This window comes from Siniperca chuatsi, linkage group LG5 (genome assembly GCF_020085105.1).
Source record: "Siniperca chuatsi isolate FFG_IHB_CAS linkage group LG5, ASM2008510v1, whole genome shotgun sequence".
Taxonomy (NCBI): Eukaryota; Metazoa; Chordata; class Actinopteri; order Centrarchiformes; family Sinipercidae; genus Siniperca; species Siniperca chuatsi.
This window is the reverse complement of record NC_058046.1, coordinates 19,823,675-19,846,516: the sequence shown is the minus strand read 5'-3', so window position 1 is coordinate 19,846,516 and position 22,842 is coordinate 19,823,675. Positions and strand designations below refer to the sequence as shown.

Sequence of the window (22,842 nt, the reverse complement as noted above, 5' to 3'; positions counted from 1 at the left end):
TAGGACAATACGAGCACACACCCACACACACACACACTACACAATAACCACAGCAGAAGTCAATTTTCTTTCAGTTCATTTCAAAATGTTAATACAAGTAAAGTAGTACTTATTCTTAATTATTACTTGTTAGATAGAATATAATGGCCATGCCAAGTTAAAATCTGAACTTCTAAAGAACAGGGGTTGTTTGAAATGACAGAATTCAGACTTTAAAACCACAAAAAAAAAAGCTAACAAATACTGTCCTCAGACCTTATAAGGCGACACTCAAGTGCCAGTGATGTGTGACAGGGTATGGCTAGCCTCAGTTATTAACTCTAAGATCCGGATCCATGTTAAGAAATCTATTTATGTATAAAAAATGTGTGCAAAGCAACAACTTTCTGTCTTTCGCACAACAACAGAGCAATGCTAGATCTCTCTAAAAGATAAAACTGGGTTGCATCTGTAAAATATAACTACATATATCAAAAAGGAATATCACTTTGAACGCAGCATACAGTAGACTGGCACACACACAACATACTGACCTGGTGTGGAGCATTTTTTGTGGTTACAAGTGAAGCGCACTGTGGTGATGCCAAATGGGTTTTTCTTCAATCCTGTGGTCTTCTTCAGCAGCTCCAGGGCACAGCGCGGGTCATTATATACACCAACAGGGGGCGACACTTCTTTCACAACGCCAAACCTCTTATAGAGGGAGATAAAAGGGAATGAGACAGATAAAGATTAGAATAAGAGAAGAAAGAGAATGTCAAGACAGGGAAGAGAATTGAAACTGAGATCTGCACTGTTTTAAAATTACAAATAATCAATTTATTTTCTCTAACCAGTGCCAATTTGGAACACAAAAACAAATCCATATTTGCCTATTATATGTATATTTTATATTATATGCATGCAATTGCCATCCATAGATGGCAGTTGCATACAGAAACTTGAAAAGCTGTCTCAGAAAATCAAAACACACTAAACTGAACTGAGAGAAAGCAGAAAAGACAAAAAGAAAGAACAAGAAAAAAGTCAAAGAAAGAAATGCATGAGAGAAAGAGTAAAAGAGAGTAAAATGCATACAGACAGAACAAAGTGATGAGATGAGGAGAGAGAAAATGAGATGGGGTAAACAGCATCTGCAACTCAAATATAATGATGCACACAATCAGGTATGTAATGTTCTTTTGCTGATATTAGAGCTGATTCAGCACTGCAACTGCTTGGCAGCTTCACTTTCAAGGTATAAATGTGTTTATCTGATAACCTATTATAACAACACAGGCAATCAAGGGACCGAAGCAGATAAGTTGCCTGTTCTGTCAAAATTAGTGAAGGTGAACTGTGTTTCAATGTAACTCTAAATGTCTCTTCAGCCTCTCACAACTGAACCATTCAGCTGGTTATTGAACACAACAGAGGAATAAAAAGAACTTGATTACTTCCAATACCAGCATGTCCACATTAACAAATGCCATGCCCACACACACACACACACACACACACTCTGAATCAGTTCCCCAGATGATGTTTAAATTATAACAATGATCTTAAATGTAACCCATTTGCTGGAAACATGCCAATCATTGATCTGCACTTTCCATTTAAACAAGATTCAGCCTATAGAAAATTAGTTATGGGTAATGAAAATTGTGTTAGTAATGCACAGTTGAATTATTGAGCTTTTAGTCGAAAAAGGAGAAATGAGAGGATAAGAAGAACAAGTAAAGAGGTGTAGCTGTAGAGGAGGAAATGGTGAGACGAGAGGAAAATGACGGGAGTTACAAGACATGCTGTTTTCAAGGCCAAAACAAACTGTGTTCATTCAAAGTCAGATGTAGAAGTGGGATTTGTGGCCATCTGTCAATCCATCGCTGTCATACTGGCTTTGTTAAAGTCTTCTTCATGGGCACATTTTTTCCTCTCTTGAACTGACCAACTGGGCTTTGATGGCAATTCACATTGATGCTTCATCTATTTCAAAGGTGGATTTTTTGCTATGCTTCCTGTTGTTCCATTTCCAAACACATATGATGGGAAATGCCAAAGGAATACTTTTGAAAATCGTGCCAAGAACCAACATGTTCCCCATGCAAGGTGCCTCTGTGGGCACCTCAGTGACGGAACATCTTAACGTCTGTCAATGTGGATTAATGAGGCCACAGAGTGATGGAACAATAGAAGTAGTGTAAGTGCCCTCATGCCCCTCTGGCACCAAAGAAAACCCCAGTTCCACTGTTAAGATGAGTTTAGACTGAGCCTGAAGAGAATTTTACAGGCAGTACAACTGCATATAAAGTCAGTACAAAGACACAAATCCACCCCAAAAATGGCAAAAATGCATCCTGTGGGTTGAAAAAGTTTCAACTTGAACAACTTTGCACTCATCCTGAGGTTTTATGACTCTAATTTCTTTCTCTGGCCTCATGCTGTGTTTGTGCGTCAACCCTGTGATGTCATCACTGACACCCACCAAGGAACGTCTGTGAGTGTGTGTGTGTGCGTGTGCGTGTGTGTGTGCGCACGTGTCACAAGAAAAACAAAGGAAGGAAACTGGGGGGAAATAAGTAAAACAAATGGAGTTCCTGGTGAATTTTGTGATCAATCAGAGACTAAGCTGTCACACAAGCGCAGCTCAGAAACACACAGCCGGTGTGTACACTGCTACCAACCATCCTTTTGGCAAGATCTCATATACAATATATACTGTAATAATCACTTTGCCCAATATTGCACTCAAGCCTTCAGTGTCATGTTTTTGCCACCTGCATCCTCGATATGTGTATCAGAGTTGAGGGTCAACATTGCTGGAATTAGCTGTAAAAAGTTTGCCTGATGTTTGACAGCTCATGAGAGATAAAAGATCATGTAATACTGGGACAACTCTCAATCACAATAAGCTTATTTGCTAAATACTGTCATAGACAATAGTGAAATTGTTTTTTGTGTGCTTCTTATTTTTATATAAAAGGTTGTGAAGCACCAAGAGAGAAGATGGTCTCCAGGGACACAAGGGACTCAAGGATGAAACAACATGTGAAAGGAAAGGATGGAGTAGAGAAAAATAACCATAAATGAGGAGAAAGAAGAAGGAAATGGAAACAGGACAGAGGGAAGAGAAAAAGAATGATAAATGAGCAAAACAGTCTTGAAACCTTAAAAGATATCAAGAATAAAAGAAGTAAAAGCAAGGGAGCTAATGGAGAAATGGAAAGGAGGGAACAAAAAGGGAAATGGAGGATGAGTGGGGGAGCAACGGTAACGGGAATCGAGGAAAAGGCATGTGTTGGATTGATGCTTTGATATCAGGAAATTGGGAAGTCAAAGGGAGGAGGAGAGGCAAGAACTGGAAGATTCCAGCTGTTTCTCTTATCTTCCCTTCCTTCACTCCCTCCTTCCCTCGTTTCCTCTCCATCCCTCCGCAGGGTAACAATGTCAGATGGAACCGGACTCACAGGGAGACGAAGATCTAAGAAAGCTGTCGCTTTTAGTTCGGCATTGGTGATGACTTGTGCCACACACGCACACACACACACACAGACACACTCACAGACCGAGTTCCTCAGTGGGTGTCAGTGACGACATCACAGGGTCGGCGCACTAACACAGCATGTGGCCAGGGAAATTAGGTCAGAGCCAACTATGAGACACACACACACACACACACACACACACACACACACACAGATCAAATGAACCCTAGAATCTTGCGTCAGTTGTTATCACCAGGAAACTAGCTAAATGTTTTATGTTTCAGAAGTTATTAAGGTAATTTCAGAGAACCTGTGTGTGTGTGTGTGTGTGTGTGTGTGTGTGTGTGTGTGTGTGTGTGTGTGTGTGTGTGCGCGCGTAAAGGTGAAAACGCGATAATGTGGGTGTGTTCATTTGCATGCATGCATCAGCAGCACTTGCAAACCTGTCTGTCTGGTCTCTGTCTGCAGATGAAATTCGCAGACGTGTATGTCTGAATTTTCGATGAGAGAGAGAGAGAGAGAGAGAGAGAGAGAGAGAGAGAGAGAGAGAGCTTACACCGTCATATTGTGCCTGTGTGTCAGAGTGATAATTAAAAGCAGAGAAATCAGTCAGAGAGTTTCACAGCAGTGAATCTTTGGGGCAGTGCCACGGAGGAGTTCGGCTACTCCTGAGACGTAAAACTACACATTTTCATCTCCGCTCCTCTGAGTCTCTTAATAAACTCATCTTCACCCTCATCTGAAGAAGCCCTCCATTCCCAGCACATCAATTAAACAAGCAAAGCCCGGCTCACTGTCTTGGATCTGTAACTTAATCTTAAATATTCCATATTAAAATCCAGTCTCCTTTGAGAAATTGTAAATTGAATATATTTGCCTCCCATAGATTATGTCTGAGAAGTCTTTTCAATATGGTCTGATTATTTTCTCTGTGTAAAGCGCATTATGTAGTGTAATACCACTAAATTTATGGATCATAGCCGGTTAAATCCATATTTGTGCATCTCCATCCCAGAATCAAGCCTGATCTGTATAATTACAGCAAATGTACAAGCTGAAGATGTTGAATTAGTTTTATGTATAGCTATATGTTGCTTCATGAGGTTACTTAGTTACTTATTACAGACAGTACAAGTTACTGCTGTCTCTAATCAATATTTTTATATTAACAATATATACGACTATGTGCAATGTGACAGGTGTTGCTCACCCGACCAACTAGTGGTCTGGTGCTTACGTTCAGTGTGAGCACACACGTCATGGTAGGTCAATTAATTCAAAACTTAAAGTGCCCTTCTTAGAGTAAGTGTCCACACAACTAAATAGAAAAAATAATCATTTTAAAGAAAGTTTTCTTTGTTTATAGGTGATTTTTATTAATTGTATGAAGCTCGTGTTGGCAAACATCTTTTTTTTGTATTATTGAACTCTGGATATCATCACACAATCCGGTGGAACTTTGAGCCGGAATGACCAAAATGATTACAGGCATCTCGTACTTCCTACAAAGAGATCACTGTAGTTCTGGAGTCAGATACTGCTGATTGCATGCAGATATTAAATCAATGCAATAGGAAGGTGAAAGCAAAAACACAAAAACTGAAATAGACCCTGGTGGACAAAAGCAGTGCTAAAATTGCTAGAGAAAGAACCTGCTCTATATAGTACAACGTGATTCTACTGAAAATGCACCCACAAGCCTGCACACATAGCACTGAATTGCTTTACTGTGAACTATGTCTAGTTCTGTTTGTATTGTACCTCAGTCTGAGAGAGGAAAGGGCAAATGAACTTCGGCAGGTTTCCATTGGACTTCACAGGCTTCTCAAACTGACTTCTGATGTGGTACTGGCCTGGACCAGGAACTCCCTGATGGGAAGCACAAAGCAGGAAATGTACAGTAAATTCAAGGTAATATTTGTAGTTACATGCTTTGGTGATATCACTTTTCATGTAGTTGTGTCAATTAGAAAATAAGGAGACAACCTGAGGAAGCCAAAGACACCCTGAGAAGCAAGAAAAGGGCCGAGAGTTGCTTTGATTTCTTTCTGTTTCTGAGGTAAATGAAGGGTACACAGAGGTTAATAAAAGACTATTATGAAGATGAACTAAATAAAAGACACGCTAGAGAAAAAATAAGCAATGCCAGATGAGTGAGCAACTCATGAAAACACACAGAAAAAGCCCTTTTCTTTCTCTGCTCAGCAGTTAAGTAATGTATGTTATAAAAAACAGACTGGAAGTGAAACTAAACACATGTGCATGTTTGCTCTTTTCATAGTCATAGGAAACAATCAAGTCATGTGCCAACTCAAGACTACTGCACTATTTCAGTGCAGTAATTACTATAACTAGCAAACCAGCTAACAACACTCACAGAGATGCTGACAGTGAGAGGTAAGGAAACATATACACGTTCACACATATTTCCACATTCCCTAGTGCAGAGCCAGGACATTTTTGTATTTGTGGTAAATCCACAAGGTTGCTGGGCGTGCAGAGGTGGTTTAACTAGGTCTGCAGTAAAACAGCATGGATTTCTGTGGAGATTGTTAGCAGTTACACTCGAATCTTGAGGGGGAACAGTGGTGAATTTCAGCACAATGTCTTCCCCATGCCTTAGGACAGCTCAATCTTTATTCATGAACACTGACTCTCCTTGCCAGAAACAAGTTTCTTGTCCTCAGAATACATACACATACAGACATACAGTATGTTGATGTATAGTAAAGCTGCCACAGACAATGCTTTTTTTTAGGATAAAATGTATAGTTATCAGGAATAAAGATGCAGAGAGTTTGAATCATTTATTTGTGACACGCTAGGTTGAATCTGTACACCTCGTCTCTGCCATTCATAAAATCTTGCGCTACAGGTTTACTCTGTGGCCCTTGACCAGAAAAGTAAACTCTTGGGAACTCTAGATACAACTCTTGGATGCAGAAAGAAATTCTGGAACAGGAACATCCACCATAAGGATACATAAGTAAATCTCCATGCTTGGCCAATTGCACTCCATCACTGCAAGGCGCAAATATAGGCTATGGGCTATTTGTACTCATGCATGAGAAATTCAAGTTTGTGAATATGTAGAAAGAAATTGTGATTGTGCAAAAAAATGCCCACTGTGTGTGACACTGAAGTTACACATGCTTTTGGCTGTAAAAATATTTAGATACTTTTTTTCTACAACTACAAATCATTTTTTTCTCCACAGGTTTACTAAAGTTGATATACAACCACAGGCTTTGACATTATTTCTGAACACCTTTTTACAAGCTCAAAAACAATGCAATATACAATACAAAATACAATCGCCCATACAAATACAGTATAATTCTAATAGCTGAACATACTATACAACCAAAATCTCTCACTCTTTTGTTCAGTTTTATGGTCGATAATCCTAGATCCAGTGTTAGACATTAGCTCCCCCCCGTGGGACCAGTACTGCTTCTCCATTTCTAAAAATAACAAGTGCTGCAAACATAAAATCATCCATGATAATGTTAACGTGGAATTCACAACATTTTAAAGATGAACTGACAGTGAACTTCATATTTACAGGGTAATATCAGGCATTGCATTGGTACAACTCCATCTGTTTTGCTTGTGATTGCAGGGATAAGGGGATAATGGTTTGTTAAAGTGGTTTGCTCAGTCATTGCCCTTGCCATGTCAGAATGTCTATTTAATGGGAAAATCCTACACACAGACTTTTAAACTCTATGGGACACCAGCAGCCCCAAGCCATTAGATGCAGACTGTCTGCTGATCTCTAGGAAGTAAAGGTGTTTGTCCTGAGTGTCCCCACTGTGGGTAATGACCCATCTGGTCAGTGTATGTGTGCGTGGGAGTACATGTAAGTTAAGGTGTCAGGTACTAATGATGACGGATGGAGGTGCACCCAACATGGTAGGGGGTTCAAATACAGCATGGTGCACATATACAAGCAAACACAGAAGGCAAAGTTGTTGATTCAAAGTCACAGGATAAATTATAGTATGTTAGAAAATATTATATAATGTCATTTTAGTAGCCATATATTAATTAAATAGAGGTAAAACATGCAATAAAATGTCATGTATAATGAACTATGCACAATTAAATAAACTAAAACCTAAAAGAGAGGAGAGGCAGCAGAGCAAAATGTCCAAGGAAAACGAGGATGAGAAGAGAGAAAGTCGTAGGTGCGAGTCCTTGACAGGAAGGATATGTTCACCTCTCTCTCCACAAATCCAGCCCCATATTTTTCAGACTCTGTCTCACCCACTCTACCCCACCGACCAGAGAAATAAGGCATCACAAAGCATTACTCTGCCAGCACACTCAAGTTCATATGCAGGTGAGTAACTCCCCTCCACTCAACCGGCTCCAATGTATCAATGTGTGTATGTGTGTGTTTGTGTGTGGTTGCCTGTCTGTGACTAAAGCTTATGTTCTACTGCCCTCTATGGGTGAACAGATAAACTGATGAATTGTAATAAGAGAGGGAGGAGGGGTTGACTCATTTCATCTTTAATTGACTGTCCTTGAATAAATCCAGAATAAATCCGAAGTACTTACCTTGACTCTGTTCTCACTGTTAATCACGGTGTTCTATTAGGACTCATTCTCAATCTGCAGTTTTTAAATCTTATTGTGTTAAGAATTTCTGAGTGAAAGTGCAGTGAAGAAAGCAGACAAGTGTTTAACTGCGAAAGAAAAAAATGATGTCAGCTTAACCATAAAAATACTCCTGAAACATGTCAAAGCATCAAAATCTAATTATGAGTGTTTTAGTGTAATTACAACAACTTAATATATATAATATGCTAACATAGACACCTGAGGGTTAGAGGTTTCAGTAACTGTAAGCAAATGTTGTACACAAGCTACCGTATTACTGATTCATAATGTGGTTATGATAACTCTCAATGTACTTTAAATGAAGTTTTATTGAAAAAGAAAGATCAAAAAACATCAAGTGCTCTGAACTTTTTACTTTTTTTTTTTTTTTTACAAAACTGTTAGTATAGCTTTACTCTAGAGATCATTATTATGATTCAATGTTTCCCACAGGTTGAGAATGGAATTTGCTGTAGTCCACTGTAATAGTCAGGGAAAAGGGACTGTGTGAACAGAATTACATCTTGTGCTCTTACAATCTAAGACACCAAGATTAATAAAATAAAATACATGAATATATTTCTGCATATACACCAACTGCAAACTGGTAACAGGTTCCCAAAGTTTCCTGCCTCTCTCAACAGCAGAGCTCACATTGTGTGCTCCAGCACTTCTTTTTCCTCCGTTTTTGAGGCTGGTTAGTGGGTAAAATAGTACCTCAGTTCCTCTTGTTCTGGCTGTCTGTCCCTTTGACTCTTGAAATGAGACATTAAAAACAAACATGAGAAAATATTTTCAGGTGGGCTGTTCAACATTACTTAAATGTGAAATTACACTGATGGCTGCCATGTTTATTGACATGTATTAAAGATAGACTATTTAACATTGGAAAGAATGCACATTCTTCCTTTTAAAAAAGTAAAAATGCACCTTTGCTTAATTCAATGATCTCAGGGGTTTTGCTGCTACAGCCTATACTTAGTATGACCATAAGTTTATTGTGGCTAATGTTAACAAACTTAGGATTTCTGGCTTTGCTGTATAATAGGCATTACTGACTCAATTCACTGACTTAACACTTCTGGACTGTGCTACTACACTATGTTTTAGCATTTACCATTATCATTTAAAGGTTCTGTATACAAGATTTTGAATATTAATATAGCAGCAAACAACTATTTGTTTGTAAAGATATAGTGGAATAACGGTGTCCTGAGCAGAGAATAACGTCACACCCCCTCCAAATGTGTTATCATCCGAGCTTCTCTGTTCTTTGTTTTGGTAGCTAGTCCGGCCGCGCATGCATGTTAGTGCATGTGAGTCACTCCCTGTGAAACTGTTGGCTTTGAGGAGAGCAATATAACGGCTGTTTTTTTTCTCATCTAATGTGGTGAATCAAGGATTTATTTCGACCAAACCAGAGTTGGTGATTGTTGGAACAGTGTAAAGACTAACAAAGACAGTTTTGGTGAGTTTTATTTTGTTTCTGTCCAGTCTGAATAAAGTGTGTTTTAAGATGATCAGCAAGGTAAAATTATTGTTTTTCCTCAATGGAGTCAGGTGAGCCGTAGTACCCATTTGTTTTGGTCTGAGATGCTGGTGCTCTAGTGTAACTTAGCGCTCCTCTAAAGCTGCGATAATCAATATTTTATATTAGCAATGGATTAAATCTGTAATATAAAACTCTCATAGTGACGACCCTACAGAGAATTTTCACCAACACTGCAGTTCCCCGCAGCTCTACAGAGCATTTTAGCCTCTTTTAGCTCATTGTTTTGGTATTAAGGCGGGCAACTATACTCTTTTGGATCATACTCACCATTCCCATCAGCCTCATTTCCAGTAGCATCAGGGAGATGTCTTCAGCAAAAAAGCTCAGATAAACCCACTGGACATTACGTTCCCAACACCAAACAGCAGAAGTTAGCAACTAGCTGGTGAACATAGTGGAGCATCTAGCAGCTGAAGAGCCAGATATTTACCTCAGGAGTTGATGGAGAGCAAAACAGAGCTAGAAGGAGAGTGAATTTTGGACTTACATTCATCAGGTGGCCAGAAACATGGCTCTAATTAATTACTATTGGTGTTGTTTAAATAGCAACTGTTTGCTAACATGTTCGCCATATCAACTTTAATAAGATGATAATATGTCAATGTTGTGTTTACATCTTGTTGCACTGCTCCCAAATGCCCAAAAAATCCAATAATGCAGGTTTAACTGCCACTTGTGGTCACAGGGGCCACTGTTCTGCAAGTTACATAGGCTCACATTAAAGAAATATGTCCCCCACAGGGGCAGAGCTTGACATTGATCCCAATCCTCTAAATCTTTCATCTCTTACACTTCTCATCCATCTAAGCTTAGCTTGTATAGCACCACACGAACACAAACACCCCCACACATACTCGCCTTCTTTTCCTCTTGCCTGGGCACCAGTTCATGGTAGCGAGGGATGATAAGCTCAGCTCTGCCTTTCTGCTCCTTTTGAAGGTTCACATTCTCATAGTGCGTTTCAACGTTTCTGAGACAGAGACAATGACAATGTCTTTTAGAATAGAAAACACAGACAAACACATCAAAGAGATAAACAATAAAGACAGATAGAGAAAAGCGTTGTTTAAAAACGTACAAAATAGAAAAGAACAAAGTAGGAGGAATGGGAAATACAATATATTAAAGGAGAGGGGAAGTGAGATGTGTAATGGAAAAGTAAAGAGGAAGAGATAAACAAATCAAAGACATATGGGAGTAGAGGTCAAGAGAGAGAAGGAATGAACTACAGAAGGAGGAGTGAAGGGGAGAAAAGAAAAAAATAAACTGCTCTGAAAGAACTGCTCTGTCAGCAACTGTAACAGGAATAAAGACAACATTTTCGATCATTTTTAAATGATTCCAATAATCACATGTATATCACAGACATATTTGTGTGGATGTGCAAATGTCTGCCTGCACCTATATGTATACAGTATGATTGCTCACATTTACACTTTCCCTTCTATTACTCAGTCGATTCCTTTATGAATAACTGAGCTGGGTGTGTACCCACCAATGTAGAATTCTTAGTAAGCCCATCCTTCGTGGCCATCAATAGAAATGCTATGTGAGAAATGTCAAACATAATGCCCTGGCTGTAGGATCAAAGCAATATTTCACTTTGGAGGAACAGCTTCTCTGTTCAGCACACATCTCTGTAAGAGCTCAAGAACAGTGAACCTTTGAGATTAGATGCCCCAGAGCATCTGATCTAACCAACTGTTTGTCTCTTTATCCATGATTCAAAATGTGAATTTACGAAGGTTTATATTCCAAATACATGCATTGATGGTTATCCAACAAATTTAATTCAATATCAATACAATAACAAACTTAATTCAATATCAATAACAGGCAGAGGACACCGAGATGGATGGGAATGTCTTTATTAAGATGACAGCCAGAAGTGGAGAGTGTAGAGATAGGTAGAGTGGATCTAGGGAAGTTACCGGAGGGAAGCCACAGGAGACCGGAGAGACCAAGGAGGAATGGAGAAGCCACGGAGGACTGGCGATGAAACGGAGGACTGGAGAGACCACGGGGAACCGGAGAAACACTAGAATAGTCTGGTGCAGCGAGTCCTATACACAAACGAGGTTGGACACTGAGTGTGGAGAGTGGAGTGATTTTATCCTGGGTGTGATTGGGGTTGATTAAGGGCAGAAGTGTAATTAGGAGCAGGTGTGGGTGATTATGGGCTGGTAAGGACATGACAGGCTGTGACAGTACCCCCCCTCCACGGTCAGCTCCCGAGGGCCGAAACCCCCCTCCCCCCAACGCGGTGGCCCGCCCCCAGGGAGCAAGCCGATCCGGGGAGCCGGCCGGAGTCCGGTCACGTCGGGCGGACGACCAGGAGCTTGGAGACGGTTGGAGACCGTCGCGGACTCTGGCGGATGACCAGGGGCTTAGAGACGGCTGGAGACCGTCGCGGAGACTGGCTGACTGCTGACCTCCGGGCTGGAAACCGAAGAGGAGACTGGCTGGCGGCCGGACCTGCAGGCTGGAAGCCGGAGAGGAGACTGGCTGGCGGCCGGACCTCCGGGCTGGAAGCCGGAGCGGACCCTCTGGAGGCAGGCGGCGGCGGCTGGGCCTCGGAACTGGAGGCAGGCGAGCAAACAGGTTAAGGATGGGCTGACGACCACATGTTTGGCGGGCCAAACTCCTGGCCGAACAGCGCCAAGAACTGGCCCAGAGAGTGGAGGACCGCCTCTTCCCGTGCCGCCAGGGATCCCGCCCAGTACAGCGCCGGGCCGGCCAGCCGGAGAACCATGAAGGCCACCCGAGATCGCTCAGTCGGAAACTGAGACGGGTGCAGGAGGAAAACCAGGCCGTACCTCGTCAGAAACTCCTCGCAGTCACCCACAGTGCCCGAGAAGATCCCAGGCTGTACCAACTCGCCAGCTGCTAGAGGAGGTGAAGGGAGGCTGAGGAGGTAACGCTCGGCCAGACCACTCAGGTGGAGGAAAGGGTCGTCAGAAACACTGGCCATCATCGTAGCGGTTTTAGGTCTAACCTTCTGTCACGGACTAACAGGCAGAGGACACAGAGATGGATGGGAATGTCTTTATTAAGATGACAGCCAGAAGTGGAGAGTGTAGAGATAGGTAGAGTGGATCTAGGGAAGTTACCGGAGGGAAGCCACAGGAGACTGGAGAGACCAAGAAGGAATGGAGAAGCCACGGAGGACTGGCGATGACACGGAGGACTGGAGAGACCACGGGGAACCGGAGAAACACTAGAATAGTCTGGTGCAGCGAGTCCTATACACAAACGAGGTTGGACACTGAGTGTGGAGAGTGGAGTGATTTTATCCTCGGTGTGATTGGGGCTGATTAAAGGCAGTGTAATTGCGAGCAGGTGTGGGTGATTATGGGCTGGTGAGGACATGACAGGCTGTGACAGTACCCCCCCCCTCCACGGTCAGCTCCCGAGGGCCGAAACCCCTCTCCCCCCAACGCGGAGGCCCGCCCCCAGGGAGCAAGCCGATCCGGGGAGCCGGCCGGAGTCCGGTCACGTCGGGCGGACGACCAGGGGCTTGGAGACGGTTGGAGACCGTCGCGGACTCTGGCGGACGACCAGGGGCTTGGAGACGGTTGGAGACCGTCGCGGACTCTGGCGGACGACCAGGGGCTTGGAGACGGCTGGAGACCGTCGCAGACTCTGGCGGACGAGATCCAGTATGTAGAATCACAGGTGATTCTACATACTTGTTTAGTTAGCTACGTTCCTAAGGTACTGCTATCTTCAGCAGTTCCTATAGTGAACTTAAATGCCAACCATTATTTTGTTTGATAATAAAATAATACTGTACTACATCAGCCTTTAAAGGAGCTGTCCCCAAATGATTTAAATGAAATCAAGTTTAAAACAGAAGGTGACAGTTTATAGCAATAGTTTGACATACGCATATTCGCTTTCTTGCCGAGAGAATGATAGATGAGAATATCAATACTACTCTTATGTCTGTAGGGTAAATATAAGGCTACAGCCAGCAGCTGGTTTGCTTAGCTTAGCAAGCCTTGCCCAGCCAAGATATAGTCCGGTACATAACCCCTCATAAAAACACAAACAGCTAGCTCTTTCCTCCTGTTTCCAGTCTACAAATATGAGAGAGGTATCCGTCTTTTCATATAACTGTCGGCAAGAAAGCAAAGTGTATTTCACAAAATGTCGAACTATTGTTTTAACATGTTGCCAGGCCACTGTTACAACATGATGATCAACATTGTTGTTCATATGCCACTGGTAGGCCTGTCACGTAACTGTAACTACTTTATTGATTTATCAAAGTAAGCAAAAATTATCAAGGTCATATATCGTTCAAAATTGCCCGTTGTGTTTAGATGCGCATTTATTTGGATAAGAATGTCACCAACATTTTAGCCAACATGATGCCAGAATAAACAGCAGGGTTTTCATTACATTAAAAGACATGGGCGCAAATGCCTGAGCGTTTTTTTTCACAGCGTCTAAGTCGAATGAACATGAATAAAACTATGCTGAGTCGGAGACACATTTTCTGGTCGCGCTGCTTCTGTCCTCTCCTCGTCTGCTCTCTGTGTCTGAGTTTCACAATGGGTGGGGCTCAGGCAGCTTAAAAGCTCATTGCTCTTTACTTGCATTATTATGCTATTATATTATAATTATATCAGTGGCATAAAATGGTCTTAAAATGACAATATCGTTTATTGCAATTTTTTCTTTAATACTGTACCATGACATGTGATACTCACATCTCAGGGTCATATTGTCCTGGACCCGGTCCCTCCTTCACTGTCACCTCACCTCTCCTCCCTGTCATGTTGCCAAAGTGGACTCCTTTATACTTCTGTGCAGAACTCATCTCTGACTACAGAACGAGAAAGAGTAAGAGAGAGAACAGACAGACACCAAGAGAGAGGAGGTGAAGAGTGGATGAAAGAAAGGATTGGGCAGGGAGAAAGAATGAGAAAAGGAAGATTATAGAAGGAGGGAGAGAACGAGATAACAAGAGAATAAATAGATGAACAAAGATAGAATTGACTCATTCACACTTATCTGGTTTCTCTTCCAGCCAGAGCTCATGAAGTTGGGGCTGAATGAAATGCGAAGTTCAGCCAAATGCCAGAGTATGTCAGAGATCTAGGGGAGACCCTCCGTCCTTTCTTATCTCTCTGAGTTTTACAGCCTGCTTGACCTGCCTCCGGCCATTCAGATAGAACTAGTTCACTCTGCAGCTTAACAACTGAGAGAGGCTACTTCTGGAAATAAGCTGGCCAACTTAGAGATACTATGTGTGAGATTTTCTCAAAGATATATTGCAATGGCGCTGCAAAAAAAAATTAAAAATAAACACGACTACTTGTTTTGAATCCCTGCACTAATCTTTCTTGGAAACAGGTAAGTTATTCATCAACAAGACTAGGAGTCTTCAGCCATGCTAGTGACTGTCATGCTTTGAGCTAAATGCTTAAGTTAGCATGCTAACATGCTCACAATGACAATGCTAACATGATGATGTTTTGCAGGTATATATATACCATCTTAGTTTTGTGTGCTAGCATGCTCCTCAAAACCTCAAATGTGAACCTCACTGTGCCACTAGAGGAAAAGTCAGGGGATCACAGTCTTTAGGATTTACTAAAGACTTGACTATGAATTTTTGTACAAAATTTTGTGCCAATCAATGTAGTACATGTTGAGATATTGTGAAAAACTTTGACCTGCTAGTGGTGCTAAAGGAAAAGTCAGTGGATCATCAAAGTTGTTAGGATTCATCCTATGAATTTCCGGACCAAATTTCATAGCAAGTCATCATATTATTGTTGAGATATTTCAGTAGAAAACAAAACAGTCAACCTTGTGGTGACGCTAGAGGAAAAGTCAGGGGACAAAAGTCTTTAGGCTTCGTCCGGTGGGGAGTATGAGTATGAGTAGACCGACTAACACTGCGGTTTCTACAGAGGTAAAAAATTATATAGGAAGTAATGTAGTTGTGATGCATAAAGAAAGCTTTATGAGAGTTTTTAAAGACCAGACCTTACTATTTGCTGACAGTTTATGAGCAATGAGATAACAAATACACCCAAAATGTAATGTTATTCCATCATTTTCACAGTGAAAAACATAAGTAGGATAAGTAGTAGCTTTTCCACTTAACAGTTTAAATCCCAATTTACTTCAATTCACATTCCTGACACTGAAAGAAGGCTGCTGCTTGTACTAAAACGGAACAGACATGTAAGAAAAAACTTCCCTTATTGAATCAGAAATCAAAGCATCTAAAATTCTTTCCTTTCTTTTCTAACTTTTACATGACCCAACTGTCTGTGTCTATTCTGTGAGACAGGTTACGGGAGGAGTGGCAGGGAGTCTCAAAAAGTTTCTAACTCCATGTGGTGCCTGTCTCCTTATTTCAACAGTGACTGGAGGACGAGATCTGAGGTTCTGTCCCCTGTGATCTGCCAATTCAGTTTTGAGGAGGGGAGATAGGAAACAAGGATGTTCAGATGCTTACAGTTAAAAAGAAAAACACAACTGTTCATGTAGACACATACTAGCACCGTGATGGTATCGCAGCTGGCATTGAGTTCAGAGGCACAAATTGCCTATTTATGTCAAGGAGAGCTTTTAAAATCAAAACAAAAACACAGCTAGTGGGTATAAACATATTCATACAGCTTTGATAAAATGGAATGGCAGGCTATTCATTATTTAAATTAGAATAAAAAAGTCAATCACAAATAAAAGTTTTTGTCAGTAGGGTCGTATGTGGGCAGGATCCCGCAGGCTGAAATTGTTGGTGTGCTTTCTACAAACATATACACAACACAGTATGGATTTAAAACTTATTTAGTTTCTATTGAGAGGACAATCTTGCCCATGTCTCCATTTCCATTTCACATCTTCACGCCATCATTCATATAGACTTGGCAAATAAAGTCTATTAGTAAATTAGTTGCTTCCATACAGGACAAAATGGGTTCATTGAATGGCTTGATGAATATGAAAATTATGTCAAGAAAGACCTCAACCCAACTGAACACGTATTTGAGATTTTGAACCAACATCCTAGACAGCGCTCCCCACTACCATCATCAAAACACTAAACGAGGGAATATATTTTGGAAGAATTGTGTTCATCTCTCCAGTAGAATTCAGAGATTTGGAGAATCTATGCAAGGGAGTATAAAGCTGTTCTGGCAGCTTATGGTGGCCAAACATCCTTTAATCTGACACCCATCTGTACCTCCTAGATATTTTAATTGAAATTATCTAAGTTCTAGCATGCATATTATTACTTACATATCATATTTTATAAGCATAAACAGGTGAACTGTGAAAATCTTTCTCTCCTTATCGATGCAAACCGCAGCCTCTCAAAACAGTGAGATTTTAACATTCAATACAAGGATTTACGGCAGTCCTGTACGCTTGTTGCCATCATATCAACTGTTGATGTATGTAGTGCACAGCAGAAACATGGTGGTAACAAACACAATTCCTACAACAGATTTTGGTGTGGGAACCGTTATGTCCCCACTTGTATGATCTGTCATGAATGCAGCTCATTTATTGATTGGCCAGTTAGAAAGTGCTGCAATCTTTGCCTTTCCCTTTCTAAACTGATTTGGGTGCTCTGTCTCCTTTATACTAACACAGTCTGGACTCCATAATCACCATCTGGCCAGCTGTGTTATGATAATCTGCCAAATCTAATACTACACAGTCTGAACTAACAACATATCTCATGATGTTTCTAAATTAGCCCAAGTGCTTTTTACTGCATTATGCCCTAATTTTTACATATCAGCCATCATATGTGCCTGTACCAATACATCTGTGATAAGCCTGTATTGGCCAATAACTACTCACTATTCCAGCATATTAGTCTGTCTCTAATTCTGTGTACTAAGTTTAAAGTATTAGTCGACGCAGTAAAGTAACTGTTCTGTCAATACAGACGTGAACCATAAGTTTAGGGTCAGTGGACAAAACCGATTAAGATGTTTTTGTTTTTCTCAATAACATTCTGACAGAAAACAAAGTTATGCTCTTTTGATTTCTGTCTAATGTCATATCATTCAAAGACTGCCCCGGCCACTTTGAAGTTACGTCTTCAGACAACCACTTAATTCCGCCTCTCCACACTTTTGAACTCAGTCGGAGCATGGGGGAGTGTTTGAGTTTAAAGAAATGAGTGTGTCAGAGGGAGAGACAGAGGGGAGAAGACAGACAGAGACGAAGGTTGAACTTTCAAAGGGAGAGCAACAGAAGTTGAGACGGAAAAAAAGAGTTGTGGATGGATGCACTGCTGATAGCCTTAAATCACAACGTGCCTCTGTGCCTGCGCCGGTGTGTTGACACAACCTCAGCCAACGCTCAAGGACGCTGTTGACGTCCTCTGGTTATTAACAGATGAAAAATTACTTAATTGAGAGCCACACCAGCAGGCGTGTGCATTATTTTAAGTGAATATTATAATATAGCTTGAAGAATAATTACTAATGCCTCTGTTTGTTGGCATGTAAAATGGATGAGCATTGGTGTGCTGTGGCTTTTTTAAAGTGGAACTGCATTCATTAGCTATGGAAATGGGTTTTGGGCCAACTGAATAGGGTGGGGTGGGGGTTCAGTGGTGCATTAGATCTGCCTAACACTAATGGACCTTGCCTCGTGGGCAGAGTAAGTAAACTCAGACACACACACTTGTACAGACTAATGAAAGCACACATGCGTGCACAAATGAACACTTCACATTCTCTGATGGATGTACATTCAAACTTCAACATGAGTGTGTGTGTGTGTGTGTGTGTGTGTGTGTGTGTGTGTGTGTGTGTGTGTGTGTGTGTGTGTGTGTGTGAGTGTCTGTCCTTACTAGCAGTGGATTGTAGTAGGCTGGCCCCAGGGTTGTGTCCCTGGAAGGGGGCTGCTGCTTACTGAGCACACCCAGGCCGTCCTCCTCATAGCCATGGGCCTGGCCCGGGGAAGGAATGGATGGGATATCTGACTGACGGACCAGTTGGAGACTTTTAGCCTGCAGCCATTGCGTAGAGAGAAAAAGCAGGAGAAAGAAAGGGAGAGTGGGGAGAGACGTCAAGGTTTGTGATGGAAAAAATGCCCTGGCTTACAAAGAAGCCGAGCACTGCCTGGGGCCAATATAGTGTGAGACTGAGGGAGACAGAGAGGAAGGAGCAAGGGAAGGCAGAAGATTAGAAACAAAGGAGGAAAAAGGAAAGGAGGAAGAAAGAAGGAAAGACAGAGGTAGAAATGTAGGAATAGGAAACAGATCTGCTGAGGCAACAGGCAAAGTACAGCTGGATGCTACAGGACAGGCCACATTATCCAAAATTCAACATATTTTCTCCAAAGTTCATATATTATGCAAGGTATTTAGTGAGCTAAATGATAAAATTGTTTACTTACTTTGTCTTAAATTCTCAAACCACCTGAGACGTTATCTTTCAAAGCAAACAGGAAGGAGGGTTCACTGTGGATTTACAAAGCTACAAGGCTCTTCTATTTGTTGAATTTGATGAATAGCAATGATAAACCTATCAGGGGTGCTTGCCAAAGCCCCGTTTCTGGACACCAAACACAAAAGGGTGAGCAAAGTTTCAGGGGCTTACAAAGAATAGAGGTAAAATGGACACACCGTTATCTTCAGGCTTTAGTCCGACTGTGTAAGAACTGACAGAATGAGGTCTGACTCTGCCACTGCTACTGCTACTGAGGATATTATACAAAATAGGCATATTTAAGACTTTTGTTACACTTTTACTTTGGCATAAAGAAAAACAATACATATCAGAAAACTAGCTCATCTTCCCTGTACTTATCATCTTTTTTCACATTTCCATATTCAAGGCAAAGATAATTATCACTTTAACATTTAAAATCAAGTTACAGGTCCCTACAGGACTCTCTCAGTCTGGTGTCTTTACAGTTTTGGTCCTTATGACCTCTATCATGATCACAAACTTGTGACTGAGTCTCTGTTGCATATTATAAATGACTGCATATAAGAGGCTTTATATTGCAAGATCTGATAGAACGTTTGACTTATTAAGGACAAAAGATGTCATATCATAAATAGCTTTCCTTTGTTTCGCCTCCCATGTTCAAAGTATACCTTATTGAATGTGATCAGTTTAAATTGTTAAATAAAACAGGTGGCGTTCATTTTATAAGAACAATAGAGAAGTGACTGTTCTGACAAAAGTCTAGAAAAACTTTCCCTCAGGTTTTAAAATAGCAGCCTCTAATTCCCATAGATTGGTGATGAGTGGTCTGCAGATGGCAGAACTGCCAAAGAAAAGGGCTAAGGTACTGGCAAGGTACTGTCTGCAAGTATTGGCAGTCAACACTTTTGGAGGAGGCGCTGCTATTCATATCTTTTCTTTGACAAATGGCACAGATACAGCACAACACAGTACACAGTGCTGAGAAGAGTTTTACGTGTTATCGTATTTTTGTGGCATGTGTGAAAATAAAAGTTGTTAACTGTGTGTATGTGTAGTGCTAACAGAACATGAGAAGCTACCCTGGTTAGATGGGGACCAGAGGGAAAAGGGTGACCTCTTACCAGCACAGAAGGATATTTGGGTTCATTATGAGGCTGATAATTCATGGGAAAAAAGCATTTGATTGTTAAGAGTAGAGATATACGGACACCAACAGTACAAAAGTAAAAAGCCTGCACACCTAAACTTGATGTCTATCTTTTGTATAGGTATTACATTACTTTTTGGTGGATCTTGACCAAGTGAAAGTAAGAGAGCAGTTTTCCACATATATACAGAGGACATACTGTATAAAAGCCAACCTACTGTAGATGAACAACATAATAGGCTGGAAGGAGAAAATCTATAATAAATAATTTTCTGTAACTTGACTGCTCATTTACTTTGCCCTCATAACTTCACCCATATGCCTACCATTTTTCTGCCAAGCTTCTTTGACTGTCCTGCATCAGCCTTCACGGCCCCGAGCATGTTTCCTGAGGCAGGCAGCACATTGTAGGCCCCGGGGCCCGGAACCTTCGACACTACCTCCTCAAATCGCTTGGAGCGGTTCTGGAGACTGCGGCCACCATGGATGTTTAGCTGAAGAGACATGGGTTCAACAGAGAGACAAGCAGACACACAGAGAGAATGAGATTGCAATCGAGAAAGATTTCCTCAACAGTATATTGTCCTCAACAAATTCTCGCCCTTGCTCTCATCCACTATTATAAGCTTCAACTCCAGCCTTCCTAAATTAAAAGTTTTATATGTTTTAAAAGGAAAAAGCCATTTAAGGCAGGCAGTCAAATTAGTTGTTATGCAAACAATAATGATGTGGTAGTCAGCCACCTATCTTCCCCATCCCTTGTGTTCCTTGTTTGTCCCCGGTTTGTCTTGGGATATGTGTGTGTGTGTGTGTGTGTGTGTGTGTGTGTGTGTGTGTGTGTGTGTGTGTGTGTCTCCTGGTCTGGCTCCATGATTCTCCACCTGCTGCTGATCACCGGCACACCTGTCTCCTATCTACTCATCAGTCTCCACAGCTTATATGCCAGGCTTTCCCACTACACCAATGCAAGATTGTTCCTATATGTTGTATGGCCACTATGTCAAGGCACTTCTAAAAACTTACTCATTTAAGTATCTTTTTTTTGCAAGTGTGTTTTGATCCTGTCTTCTGCTCTGCCTGAAGGATTACCCTGTGCTGGTGATCACAGCTCCTGTTGTTGCCTGGATTCCTGTCAGCCTGTCTGCCTGCCTCTCCAGCCAACTTCACCTCGCCTGTCTTCAACAGTTCGACTTTGCCTGTCCTCCACCTCGGAGCCAGACACTCGACATCTTGCCTGCTCCATGATCTTGGTTCCACTGACGGTCAGTCTCCACACACCACCATCAGCGCTACTTCACGGCCAGCCTGCCTGTCCAGACCCACGCGGCGGCTAGACCTGGTCAGCGAGGTAACCGTTGCTCCAGGCTGTCGGAACCACTGCTACTCTCCTGGGGTTACCAAGTTCGACGCCAATGGCTTTACTCTGAACACTACACCCCTTCCCACTATTCCTGCTAACGTACTAATAAAGTGTGGATTGGATGATGAAGATATCGGTGTTCTGCATTTGTGGGTTCAACGATCGTACATCTGACAAATGACTGCTCCTATGTTATATGGGTGAACCAGGAAATAACTAGTAATGCTGCATCATCTTTCCTTCTCCTACCTGCGTGAATGGTGTGCTTGAGTTTGCCTCTTGTGTGTTTGTAGTCGGTCCTCTTCCAGGTCTCCATGGTGGAGAGGAGTTTGTGTGGCTCAGGTCTTTCGCGACATCTTCCTGGATCCATTCTTTGTTAGTCTACTCATAACTATGACCGTGCTTGTCCAAATTTTATAAGTTTGTCTATTCTGTACACACAAATCTATTGCATGTCTCTCCTTCCTAGGAGAGGGATCCCTCCTCCTGTTAATCTTCCTGAAGTTTCTTCCCCTTTTTTTTCTTTCCCCCTAATCCGACTCAAGGGTCTAAGGACAGAGGGTGTCGTAAATTGTACAGATTGTAAAGCTCCTTCAGGCAAATTTGTGATATTGGGTTATAAGTCTGACCAAGCCTGAGCATTTGGGTAAGAAATTCAGCCTCACCTAACCCAGTATATGGTTTTCAGGTACACCAGGACTTGACTTAATTGTATGTAAATGTGTCTGACCTATAGTACCTTGACAGGTGAGGTGTCATACTGTCCAGGTGCTGGTATCTTCTCACTGGACTTACTGAATATTGACTGTCTGTTGGTCAAGGACAGGAATGGAGCATAGCCATCTGCAATAAAGAAACACAACAGTGGAATATGCAAGTTGTTGACTAATTCAAAGACACCAAATCTGTTTTATATTAACCGTTTTATTATATTGATTACAATTGTGGTTTTTAAGTACTATAGCGAATGGACAAAATAACATGAACAATTGTGTATTTATATTTCATGGCTAAAGTATTGAGTTACACCGCCAGATTTTGTCCTTCACCTGTAGGATAACATATGAAGTTTGAATGTTGTAACATCTTTAATTTAACTTTTGACTGACTGTAAAGTTGCTAGCCTAACTTACTGTTTTTCAGGTAGCTTTAGCATTTAACATACAACTAGCTAGGTTCATTTTAATGTACATGTTGGCCTCGACGGGGGTTTCTAGTTTTAAAGAGATTCGAGTAGTCTAGTTATTCACTCAAGTCTTCATTGCAGCTAACTAATTCCTACC

At 41.5% G+C, this 22,842-nt stretch overlaps 1 protein-coding gene across 3 annotated transcripts in view; it reads right to left on the bottom strand.

Moving 5' to 3' along the window:
* Window positions 1–22,842, bottom strand: part of stpg2 (sperm-tail PG-rich repeat containing 2) — a 67,927-nt gene that overhangs the window by 44,739 nt on the left and 346 nt on the right. The window contains exons 1-9 of one of the 3 annotated variants that reach the window (XM_044197146.1): window position 22,842; window positions 22,299–22,402; window positions 20,526–20,693; window positions 18,467–18,625; window positions 14,343–14,458; window positions 10,482–10,597; window positions 8,730–8,830; window positions 5,229–5,336; window positions 534–693 (exon numbers count right to left, since the gene is read on the bottom strand). The exon at window position 22,842 is cut by the window's right edge and continues 346 nt beyond it. In XM_044197146.1, coding sequence (XP_044053081.1) covers window positions 534–693; window positions 5,229–5,336; window positions 8,730–8,830; window positions 10,482–10,597; window positions 14,343–14,458; window positions 18,467–18,625; window positions 20,526–20,693; window positions 22,299–22,402; window position 22,842 — 1,033 coding nt within the window. The remainder of the gene's footprint in view (window positions 1–533; window positions 694–5,228; window positions 5,337–8,729; window positions 8,831–10,481; window positions 10,598–14,342; window positions 14,459–18,466; window positions 18,626–20,525; window positions 20,694–22,298; window positions 22,403–22,841) is intronic. The other 2 variants (XM_044197147.1, XM_044197148.1) reach the window with 2 other exon arrangements.